At 68.6% G+C, this 11,306-nt stretch overlaps 1 protein-coding gene across 1 annotated transcript; it reads left to right on the forward strand.

Moving 5' to 3' along the window:
* Positions 1-71: 71 nt before the first annotated feature.
* LOC115349855 (PH and SEC7 domain-containing protein 4-like) lies at positions 72-11,003 on the forward strand. Its single transcript, XM_030034630.2, has 14 exons — positions 72-343; positions 2,320-2,821; positions 2,916-4,364; positions 6,462-6,605; positions 6,703-6,783; positions 7,619-7,731; positions 7,966-8,024; positions 8,135-8,224; positions 8,334-8,377; positions 8,452-8,621; positions 9,068-9,338; positions 9,428-9,572; positions 9,655-9,798; positions 10,450-11,003. The coding sequence occupies exons 1-14, from the start codon at positions 82-84 to the stop codon at positions 10,702-10,704; spliced, it is 3,729 nt and encodes a 1,242-aa protein (XP_029890490.2). The 5' UTR covers positions 72-81; the 3' UTR covers positions 10,705-11,003.
* Positions 11,004-11,306: the final 303 nt, after the last annotated feature.

Raw genomic sequence — 11,306 nt, forward strand, 5'->3', positions numbered from 1 at the left:
GGGGGGGCAGGATCGGGCCCCGTGGGGCAGGATCAGACTATGGGAGGGCAGGATCGGGCCATGGGGGGGCAGGATCAGGCTATGGGGGGGCAGGATCGGGCCCCGTGGGGCAGGATCAGGCTATGGGGGGCAGGATCGGGCCATGAGGGGGTCAGGATCGGGCCCCGTGGGAGCAGGAGGAGGGGCCTGCCACGCCGAGGGGGCGTGGCCTCACCACGGGGCGTGACCGGGGGCGGGTTTGTGTGCTGCCTTGCCCCGCCCCCGCCGGGAGGGGAGGGGAGGGGCGGAGGAAGGGGGCGGGTCCGGCGGTGGACACGCCCCGCGCCGCGCGCCGGCAGTGCCGGTAAAGGGGAGGGGAGGGGAGCGGGGGGGGGCGGCCGGGGGGTCCCCACGGCCCGGGGGGGGACACGCGGGGTCCCCTTGGGGCCCCCCAATAGCTCTCAGTGCTCCCCAGGGCCGGACCCCCCCCGGCCCTGGAGGGTCCCCCGAGACTTGAGGGTCCCCCCAAAAACCCTTGGGACCCCCCCCAGCGGGGGCCCCCCCATAACTCTGGGGGTCCCCCGTGGCCCCTGAGGGTCCCCCGCGGCTCCTCTGGAACCCCCACAGGTCTCTGGGTGCGCCCCGTGGGGTCCCCCACACTCCGTTGGGGTCCCCCCCCCAACCTTTGGGGTCCCCACCCCCAGAGCCCCCCCATAACCCCTTGGGGTCCCCCATAGACCTTTGCCCCCCCCCCCCAGACTCCCCTTAGGAGCCTTTGGGGCCCCCACCCCTTGGGGTCCCCCCCGAGCCCCCTCATAACCCTTTGGGTACCCCCCCACCCCTTGGGGTCCTCCCTGCCCCGGTGGGGGGGGGGGGCATTTGGGGGGAGGGGGTGCAGGGTTTGGGGGGGGGTCCCACCAGGGTGTCCACCCCACAGTGCACAGGCAGCACCCACTTTGGGGCGCACCCCCCCCCCCGGCCTCAGCAGGGACACCCCACCCCCCAAAATACAGGCAGCACCCACTGCTGGGTGCAAGACCCCCCCCCCTCCTTGATCTGGGGACCCCCCCCAGTGCTGCAGGACGCCTCACCCTCGAGTGCTCCCCCCCCCACTCGGGACAGGGGTGCTGGCGTGGGGGAGGGGGACAAGGGTGGGCGAGCCGTGACCCCCCCACCATGACGGTGGTGGCTTCTCCGATGGCTGCTATGGGGTTGTGCTCCGCAGCGGCCTACGCGGGAGGGAGGTGTGGGGCGCGGCGTGGGGTGCAGCCCCCCCCCCCCCCGAGCTGGGGGGAGTCGTTCGGGTCCTCTTCCCCCCCTTCCCATCCCCCTTTCCTGCCCCGGCAGGGGCCGGAAGGCGGCGGCGGCGGCGGTGACGCGGGTGACGTGGGGGCCGTGACGTGGGGGCCGCGGGGTGACGCGGGGGACGGGGACGGGGTGCGGGGTGCTGGGGTGCGGGTGCTCGGCCCCCACCCCTGCCCGGAGGTGCCCACCCTGACCCCCTCCCTCCCCTGCCCCCCCCAAGTTCTCCTTCCTCCTCCTCCTCCTTCCTCCTTCCATCCCTCCTTCCTCCTCTGATCCCTCCCTCCTTCCTCCTCCGTCCCTTCCCTCCTTCCCTCTCCCCCGCCTCCCTCCCTTCCTCCTCCCTCCCTCCCTCCTTCCTTCATCCCTCCATCCTCCCTCCATCCCCGCTTCCTCCATCCTTCCCTCCCTTCCCTTCCTCCCTCCTTCCCTCCTCTCCCTCCCTTCCTCCTTCCTCCCTCCCTTCCTCCCTCCCCCCTCCTTTCTCCATTCTTCCCTCCCTCCCTTCCTCTCTCCTTCCTTCCTCATTCCTTCATCTCTCCCTTCCTCCCTCCTCCTTCCTTCCCTTCCTGCCTCCTTCCTCCATCCCTTCCCTCCTTCCTTCCCTTCCTTCCTCCATCCTCCCTCCTTCCTCCAACCTTCCCTCCTTCCTCCCTCCTTCCTCCCTCCTTCCTCCATCCTTCCCTCCTTCCTTCCCTCCTTCCTTCCTTTCCCTTCCCTGCCTCCTTCCTCCATCCTTCCTCCATCCTTCCCTCATTCCTTCCCTTCCTTCCCTCCTTCCTCCCTCCTTCCTCCCTCCTTCCCTCCTTCCTCCCTCCTTCCTCCTCCTTCCTCCATCCTTCCCTCCTTCCTTCCCTTCCTTCCCTCCATCCTCCCTCTTTCCTCCAACCTTCCCTCCTTCCTTCCCCTCCTTCCTCCATCCTTCCCTCCTTCCGTCATTCCCTTCCTCCCTCCTTCCCTTCCTTCCTCCCCTTCCTCCCCCCCCGCCGGTGCAGGGACCCCCCACCCACCCCCGTCTCCTCCTGCTCCCCCCCACAGGCCCTGACCCACGGCCATGGGGCCGGGCAGCGGGACGCCGGGCAGCACAGGCAGCTGCCCGTACGCGGCGGGCAGGCAGCCGTAGCGGCGGGCACCGTGCCATGGAGCCGGCGGGCACCACCACCGCCACCACCGCCGCCGCCGCCGCCACCACCGCCGCCACCACCGCCGCCCACCGCCGCCACCGCCGGGGTCCTGGCGGCGCAGGACGCCATCGTCTTCTCGGGGACGGGCGCCGAAGGGGTGACCCCCCCCGCCGCGGCACCCGCCGCGGCACCCGCCGGCACCGACGTCTTCTGGGCCAGCCTGGTGCGAGCCCAGCTCTGCGTCCGGGAGCTGCAGGGAGCCATCGAGGGGCGGCCGGACGGCGACGACCGCGACCGAACGTCCCGGGACGTCTGGCACCGCGGCCACGGGGCCGCCGCGGCGCCGAGCGTCTCGCGCCGGCGACGCGGTCCCGGCTCTACGGGGGAGAGCGTCTCGCACCAGCACGTGCCCGCGGACGGGAGCGCCTCGCCCGAGTTCGTGCCCGCGGACGGGAGCAGCTCGCGTGAGCGCCGAGGCCTCGGATCCACGTACGAGAACAACTTCTGCGCGTCCGCGGACGGGAGCGTCTCGCCCAAGTCCACCCCCGTGGATGAGAGCATCTCCCACAAGCGCCGAGGCCATGGATCCACACACGAGAGCATCTTCCGTGTGCCCACGGATGGGACCATCTCCCCCAAGTCCGTGCCCGTGGGTGGGAGCATCTTCCACGAGCACCAAGGCTGTGGAATCGCATACGAGAGCGTCTCGCACGTGTCCATGGGTGGGAGCGTCTCAGACGAGCACCGTGGCCGTGTGCCTACAGATGGGAACATCTCGCCCAGGTCCATGTCCGTGGATGGGAGCATCTCGCCCGTGTCCATGCCCACGGATGAGACCGGCTTGCAGGAGCATGTGCCGATAGATGGCACCAACTCGTCCAAGTCCACACTCATGGATGAGACCAACTCAACCAAGTCCGTGCGCACGGATGGGAGCATCTCGCATCAACGAGTGCCGAAGGATGGGAGCATCTCACCCAAGTCCGTGCCCACAGATGGGAGCATCTCGCATCAACGTGTGCCAAACGATGGGAGCATCTCACCCAAGTCTGTGCCCATGGATGGGATCATCTCACCCAAGTCCATGCCCATGGATTGGAGCATCTCACCCAAGTCCGTGCCCGTGGATGGGAGCATCTCACCCAAGTCTGTGCCCATGGATGGGATCATCTCACCCAAGTCCATGCCCATGGATTGGAGCATCTCACCCAAGTCCGTGCCCGTGGATGGGAGCATCTCACCCAAGTCCGTGCCCGTGGATTGGAGCATCTCACCCAAGTCTGTGCCCATGGATGGGAGCATCTCACCCAAGTCTGTGCCCATGGATGGGAGCATCTCACCCAAGTCCGTGCCCGTGGATGGGAGCATCTCGCAGGAGCACGTGCCCATGGATGGGAGCATCTTGCCTGAGTCCGTGCCCACGGATGGGACCATCTCGCCGGAGCACGTTCCCATGGGTGGGCGCATCTCGCCCAAGGCTCTGACCATGGATTGGACCACCTCGCCCAAGTCGGTGCCCACGGACGGGAGCATCTCGCCAGCGCACGTGCCCGTGGACGGGAGCATCTCGCCCGAGTTCGCACGCACGGGTGGGACCGCCTCGCCCAAGCGCTGGAACCCCCAATGCAGCGAAGAGGAAGAGGAGGAGGACGACGAAGAGGACGACGGCTGCTCTTCCCGGGAGGAAGACGCCGAGGAAGAGGAAGATCTGGAGGAGGAGGAGCCCCACTTCCACACCAACCCCCTCTTCCAGAGCCGGGTGCCGGCGCCCACGGGTGCCCGCCGCGTGCCCCTCTACCGGCCCCACGGTGCCGCCCTGCGGCCGCTGCTCATCGCCGAGGGGGACGACGGCACGGGGGGCACCGGGGGGGGACGGGGGTGTCCCCCCCCCCACCAGCACCCCCCCACCCCTTGGGTGCCGCCCGGCAGGAGGGGACGTCGGCAGCACCACGGAGCGGGGTGAGTGCGGGGACCCCCCAACCTTGGTTTTTTTTTTTTTTGGGGGGGGGCACTAATGCTGATGGGGACCCCCCCCCCCGGCTCTGTCTTCTCCCCCCCCAGGACCCCCCCCCGACCCCCAGGCCTGACGCTCTCCGACCCCCTGGATCTGCCCCTGGGATCTGGGGACCCCCCCAGATCCCTACGGCTGCAGCCAGAATGGGGGTACTGGGACCCCCCCGGACCCCTGGCCCCACTGGAGCTTACCCTACGGGGGGGTGACCAGGACCCCCCCAGCCCCGGTTACCCCCCAGGTGTGGCCCCAGGAGGGGGAGACCAGGATCTGCCCCTCCCCAGGCCCCTGACCCCCCCAAAGCCGCCCCTGGGAGGGGGGTACTGGACCCCCCCACCCCCTCCAGATTTGCCCCAAGGAGGGGGATACCAGAAACCCCCAACCCCCCCGTATCAGCCCATGGGAGGGGGGTACCAGCCCCCCCCCCCAGCCCCCCCAGCCCCCTCGATTTCCCCCAACCCCCCCCCAGCCCCCCATATCAGCCCATAGGAGGGGGGTACCAGCCCCCCCCCAGCCCCCCCAGCCCCCTCGATTTCCCCCAACCCCCCCCCCAGCCCCCCATATCAGCCCATAGGAGGGGGGTACCAGCCCCCCCCCAGCCCCCCCAGCCCCCTCGATTTCCCCCAGCCCCCCAGCCCCCCATATCAGCCCATAGGAGGGGGGTACCAGCCCCCCCCCAGTCCCCCAAACCCCCTCAATTTCCCCCAACCCCCCCCCAGCCCCCCATATCAGCCCATAGGAGGGGGGTACCAGCCCCCCCCCCAGTCCCCCAAACCCCCTCAATTTCCCCCAGCCCCCCCCCGGCCCCCGTATCAGCCATAGGAGGGGGGTACCAACCCCCCCCCAGCCTCCAGCCCCCCCCTAGATCACCCGCAGCCCCCCCCCAGCCCCCCGTATCGGCCCATGGGAGGGGGGTACCAGCCCCCCCCCAATCCCCTGCCCCCCCCCCGGACCACCCCCAGCCCCCCTCCCCACTCTCCTCCCTGCCACCGCGGGGTCCCCCAGGACCGGGGATTGTCAGGGGGGCCTGGGGGGGCACCCCCATGCCAGGCCACGGCTGTGCCTGGCTGTTGGCGTCCCCGGATGCTTCCTGCCCGGGGGGGGGAAGTGGTGCAGGGCCCCCCCCCTCCCCGCCACCCCATCACCGCACCCTGCCATGGAGGAGCTGCCCCCCGAGACGGGCGAGGAGCCCCCGCCGGACCCCCCCGCCAGCACCCATGGGTGAGGGACACCGGCACCGGCCACGTGGCCTCCCCAGCACCCTCAGTCCCACGTGGGCGTCCCCCCCCCCTTTCCTCTGTCCCCCCCCCGGTCCCATCCTAAAGCCCTCTCTGTCCCTCCCAGACCCCCCCCATCCATCTGCCCCCCCCAAACCCTCTCCCAGCCCCCCTGCATCCCCCCGCCAGACCCCTGTCTGTGCCCGCTGACCCCCCTCTGTCTGTCTGTCCCCCCCCCGCACCCACCGGTCCCCCAGACCCCTGTCTGTCCACCCCCGGACCCCCATCTGAGCCCCCATTCCCCATCCACCCCCCCCCAGAACCCTGTCTGCTCCCCCAAACCCCCACCCAGCCCCCAAATCCTGTCTGTCCGTCTGCCCCCCTGACTTCCATCTGTCTGTCCATCCCTCCCGGACCCCCCCCATTCCCCCCTGGCCCCCCTCCACCCCCCCATTCCCTCCCCCCAAGCCTCCCCATCCCCCCATTCCCCCCCTAAACCCCTCCATCCCCCCCCCCAAGCCCCCCCATCCCCTCCCAGAGCCGTACCAGCCAGCAGGGCAGAGTTAAGGGGATCCCCCCCAGCACTGGCTGACCCCCCCAAACCCCTGTCTGCTCTGTCCGTCTGTCCCCCAACCACCCCCCAGACCCCTGTCCACCCGCCCAAGACCCCTTCCCCCCCCCCAGACCCCCTCCATCCCCCCCCCGACCCCCCCCATTCCTTCCCCCCCACTCCCACAGCCATACCAGCCAGCGGGGCAGAGTTAAGGGGACACCCCCCCCCCCCAGCACTGTCTGACCCCCCCACCTCGTTGTTGTCCCCCCCCCCAGGTGCCCGCCGGGGGGGTCAGCGGTGACACCGGCGCTGGCAAACGGGGGACAGGGACGACGGGGGGAGGCACAGCGTTTGGCCGCCCGCCTCTTCCACCTCGACGACTTCAAGAAGTCCCAGGTGGCCGCGTTCCTCCGCAAGAAGTAAGGATGGGGGGGGACACACACGCCCCCCCACCCTTTGGGGGGCGTCCCCTGGGTTTGGGGACCCCCCCTCAAGCTCATGTCGTGTCCCCCCCAGCAATGATTTCAGCGGGATGGTGGCCCAGGAGTACCTGGACTTCTTCCAGTTTGGTGGCCAGACGCTGGACCAGGCGCTCAGGTAGTGATGGGAGGGGGCTTGGGTTTTGCGGGGGGGGGGGGGCAAAGGTACACCCCCCCCCCCAATCAATAGCGTGGCTGGGATCTGCTGGCGGGGGAGAGATGGGGCTCTTGGAGCTTTGGGGGACAAGAGATTTGGGGTGGTTTGGGGGCTGTTGGGGTCGGTGGGGGGCAGATTTGGGGTTTGCTGGGGTCCAGGAAGGCAGATTTAGGGTGTTTTGGGGCCGGGGGAGGCAAATTCAGGGTGTTTTGTGGCTGGGGGGGGAAATTTGGCATATTTTGGGGCCTGGAGGGGCAGATTTGGGGTGTTTTGGGGTCTGGGAGAAGATTTGGGGTCTCAGAGTCTGGGGGGGCTGCAGATTTGTGGGGTTTTGGGATCCAGATTTGGGGGCTCTCAGCCTCTCTTGGGGTCCAGGAGGGTAATTTTGGGGTCTGTCGGGGTCTACAGAGGCTGATGTGGGGGCTGTCTGCCTTGGGGGGGGGGGCAGATGTGGGGTCATTTGGGGTCCATCAGGGTGACGGGATGGGGGGAGGCACAACAGCAGGGTCCGTTGGAGCCTGGGGGGTCCCGGGTCTGGGGTCTGGGGGGTGGATTTGAGCTCTTTTGGGGTCCTGGGGGAGGGTCTGTAGGGTTGGGGGGGCAGATTTGGGGTCTATAGGATTGGGGGGGGCAGATTTGGGATCCACCAGGCTCTAGACGGGGGGGAGATTTGGGGTCTGCGGGGAGTGGATTATAGGGGCAGGGGGGCAGCCAGCGTCTGGGGAGGGGTTCCTGGTGGGGGTGGGATTAGGTGTTTTGGGGGGTCCCGCTGCCATCGGGGGGGGGGCCCCCCCAGGTCCTTCCTGCAGGCGCTGGTGCTGACGGGCGAGACGCAGGAGCGCGAGCGCATCCTCGGCCACTTCTCCCGGCGTTACCATCACTGCAACCCCGGTGCCTTCCCCTCCCCGGGTGAGACCCTGCGAGGGAGGGGGGAGCAGCCCTAGGGCCCCCCCCCCATACACCCCCAGATCCTCCCCCCCTGCCAACCCCAAACCATGCCTCAGTTTCCCCACCCATCACCCATCCCCTCCCAGTGCTTTGGGGCATCCCCAGCTGCACCCACTGGGGTTCACGGTGACGGGTGTCCTCACCTGGGGGGGGGGGAACACCCCCACCCTGACCCCCCCCACGCCCCCCCCCCAGATGCCGTGCACTCCCTGACGTGTGCCATCATGCTGCTGAACACCGACCTCCACGGGCAGGTAAGGAAAGGGGGAGGACCCCAAAAATCCACACCCTGCATTTTTGGGGTGCAAAATTATGGGGGGGGGGGTGTCGAGGGGGCACCCATACACCCACCCCGCTCCCACAGCGCCTCGGCCGTGCCATGACCAGCGCCGAATTTGTGGCCAACCTGAGCGGGATGATGGACGGGCAGGATTTCCCCAGGGAGCAGCTGAAGGTATTTTGGGGGGGGGGGGGGAGGTGCGGTTTGTAAGGCTGGAAAGGGCGGGGGGGGCACCCCCCCTAGACCCTCCCTGAACCCCACTTCCCCCCCCCCCTCCCCGCAGGCTCTATACGGCTCCATCCGCAGCGAGAAGCTGGCGTGGGCAGAGTGAGTATGGGGTTATGGGGGGGGGGGAAGGAATATGGGGTGGGGGGCACCCCGTGATGCTCAGCACCCCGTAGGGATGAGGAGGAAGAGGAGGAGGAAGAGACGGCAGGGGGGGCCAGCCTGGCCCCCCCTGGCTGTAAGAAGAGCAACCCTTTCCTGGACCTGCCGGGGGGGACCGGGGCTGTCACCTACCGCCGGGGCTGGCTGGCCAGGAAGGTGCTGGCCGAGGCTGACGGCAAGAAAAGTGAGTGGGGGGGGACTTGCGGGGGGGATTTGGGGTGTTTTGGGGCAGATTTGGGGGCTGCTGGGACTGGGGGGGGGGGCAGATGTGGGTTGGGGGCAGGTTTGGGGTTTCTCGGGGTCTGCGGAGGCAGATTTGGGGTCTGTTGGGATCCAAGGGGGCAGATTTGGGGTATTTTGGGGTTGGGGGGGCAGATCTGGGGGCTCTCAGCCTCTCTTGGGGCCCAGGAGGGTGATTTTGGGGTCTGTTGGGGTCTACGGAGGCAGATTCGGGGCTGCCCATCTCTGGGGGCAGACAGACGTGGGGCTATTTGGGGTCCATCGGGGTCCCGGGGAGGGGGGGGGTGCAATGCCAAGGCCTATTGGAGCTGAGGCGGGGGGGTGTCTCATTTTTGGGGAGGGTGTTTTTTGGGGTCCAACCACGCCGCCCAACTTCTCCCTCCCTTTCAGCGCCGTGGGGCAGACGAGGCTGGAAACCCTTCCAGGCTGTGCTAAAGGGGACGGTCCTCTACTTCCTCAAACCTGGGGGGCGAACGGGGGTCCCCCGCCGTCCCCCCGAGCCGGGACCCTTCCCGGCCCCCCAGGAGGAGGAAGGACCCGAGGCCGAAGAGCCCTTGGGGGTCCACCATGCCTTGGCCGAGCGCGCCAGCAAATACACCAAGCGCCCCAACGTCTTCCGACTGCAGACGGCCGACTGGCGCGTCTTCCTCTTCCAAGCCCCGTGAGTACCCCCCCTCTCCCCCCGCCGGGAGGGGATAGAGATGTCCCCAAGGGTGACGACATCACCCACGACCTCATCTGTCGCGGTAGGACGTCGGAGGAGATGTTCTCCTGGATCTCCCGCATCAACTTGGTGGCCGCCCTCTTCTCGTCTCCCCCCTTCCCCGCCGCCGTCGGTTCCCAACGCCGCTTCGTCCGCCCCATCCTCCCCGCCGCCCCCAGCCGCGTCCCCCCGGTGAGCCCCCGCTGCCGGGATGGGGTGGGTGTCACCCACGGGCGCCCACCGTCACCCACCCCAACCTTCTCCCCACGGGCAGGAGGAGCAGCACCGCTCCCACGAGGCGTGGATGGAGCGGGTGGCCCAGGAGCTCTTCGAGCATCAACGCAACCTCCCCGAAAAGCGGGGACGAGCCCGCGACCTGGACGAGTACCGCCTGAAGAAGGAGTATCTCCTCTACGAGGTGGGGCAGATCAATTCCTCATTAATTTCATTATATGGGACACCCGGGAACGTGGGGGACGTTGGGGATGTCCCCACGGTGGTGGCTCATCTCCATCCTCATCTTCCCGAGGGGAGAGGTGCCACTATGGGACATGGGGGACACTGAGGACATGGGGTCGTCCCCATGGTGGTGGCTCAACTCCATCCTTATCTTCCCCATGGGAGAGATGCCACTATGGGACATGGGGTACACTGGGGACATGGGGGACACCAGGGACATCCCCGTGGTGGCGGCTCATCCCCATCCTCATCTTCCCGATGGGAGAGGTGCCGCTATGGGACATGGGGACACTGAGGACATGGGGACGTCCCCATGGTGGTGGCTCATCTCCATCCTTATCTTCCCCATGGGAGAGATGCCACTATGGGACATGGGGGACATCCCCACGGTGGTGGCTCATCTCCATCCTCATCTTCCCGAGGGGAGAGGTGCCGCTATGGGACATGGGGGACACTGGGGACATGGGGGACACCAGGGACATCCCCGTGGTGGCGGCTCATCCCCATCCTCATCTTCCCGATGGGAGAGGTGCCGCTATGGGACATGGGGGACACCAGGGACGTCCCCGTGGTGGTTGCTCACCTCCATCCTTATCTTCCCCCCCGGCAGAGACGTCGCTATGAGACCTACGTGCAGGTGCTGGAGACGTGGATCAGCGCCGGCGCCCAGGACCTGGAAGGGTGGGAAGCCCAAGCGGGGCCGGTGGTGGCCCCCCCGGACCCCCCCACCCTGACCAAAGCCCACTCCAGCCCCTCGCTGGTCCCCGAGCCCCCCATCGCCCCCACCGTCCGCGTCAAGAGGAACATCTCCGAGCGCCGGACGGTGAGGAAGATCGTCCCCAAACGCAACAAGAACCTGCTGTGATGGACACCGGGGGGGGGACATGGGGATATCGGGGGGGGGCAAACCCCCCCCCACCACCACCCTGGTACGAGGTTCCTTCGGGCACCACCAGTATTGAGCCAACCTGGGGAGGGGGGGCTTGGGATTAAGAATAGGGAAACTCAGGGAGAACATCCCCCCCCCCCCCAAAAAGGGATGAGGGGGGGGTTGGGGGGGTCACAGCCCCCCCCCCAGCCTCCCCCCCAAAGCATCGCCGCTGCACCCCCTCCCTGCGTCCGCTGCCTGCTGCTCTCTGTCGTGCAATAAAGGTGTGTGTCCCACCGCTGCCACCCCCGTGTCCCCAAAACACCCGGGGGGGGCATAGGGTCGGGGGGGGGGGACATGGCGGTGGCCTCCGTCCCCATCTCGGTTGGGATGGAGAACGGCTGGTGGGGGGGGGGGGGGGGGTGGTTGGCGACCCTGGGAGGTGACAGTATATACGTTACCCGGCTGTGTCACCTATAGGGTGACACCCCCCCCCGGGGGTGCGGCCCCCCAGCACCCACGGGTGTGCACCCACCATCTGCAGGGACCAGCCCCCCCCACCAGCACCCACGGGCGCACAACCCCACGGCCACCAGCAC

Source organism: Aquila chrysaetos, chromosome 13 (assembly GCF_900496995.4).
Source record: "Aquila chrysaetos chrysaetos chromosome 13, bAquChr1.4, whole genome shotgun sequence".
Lineage (NCBI taxonomy): Eukaryota > Metazoa > Chordata > Aves > Accipitriformes > Accipitridae > Aquila > Aquila chrysaetos.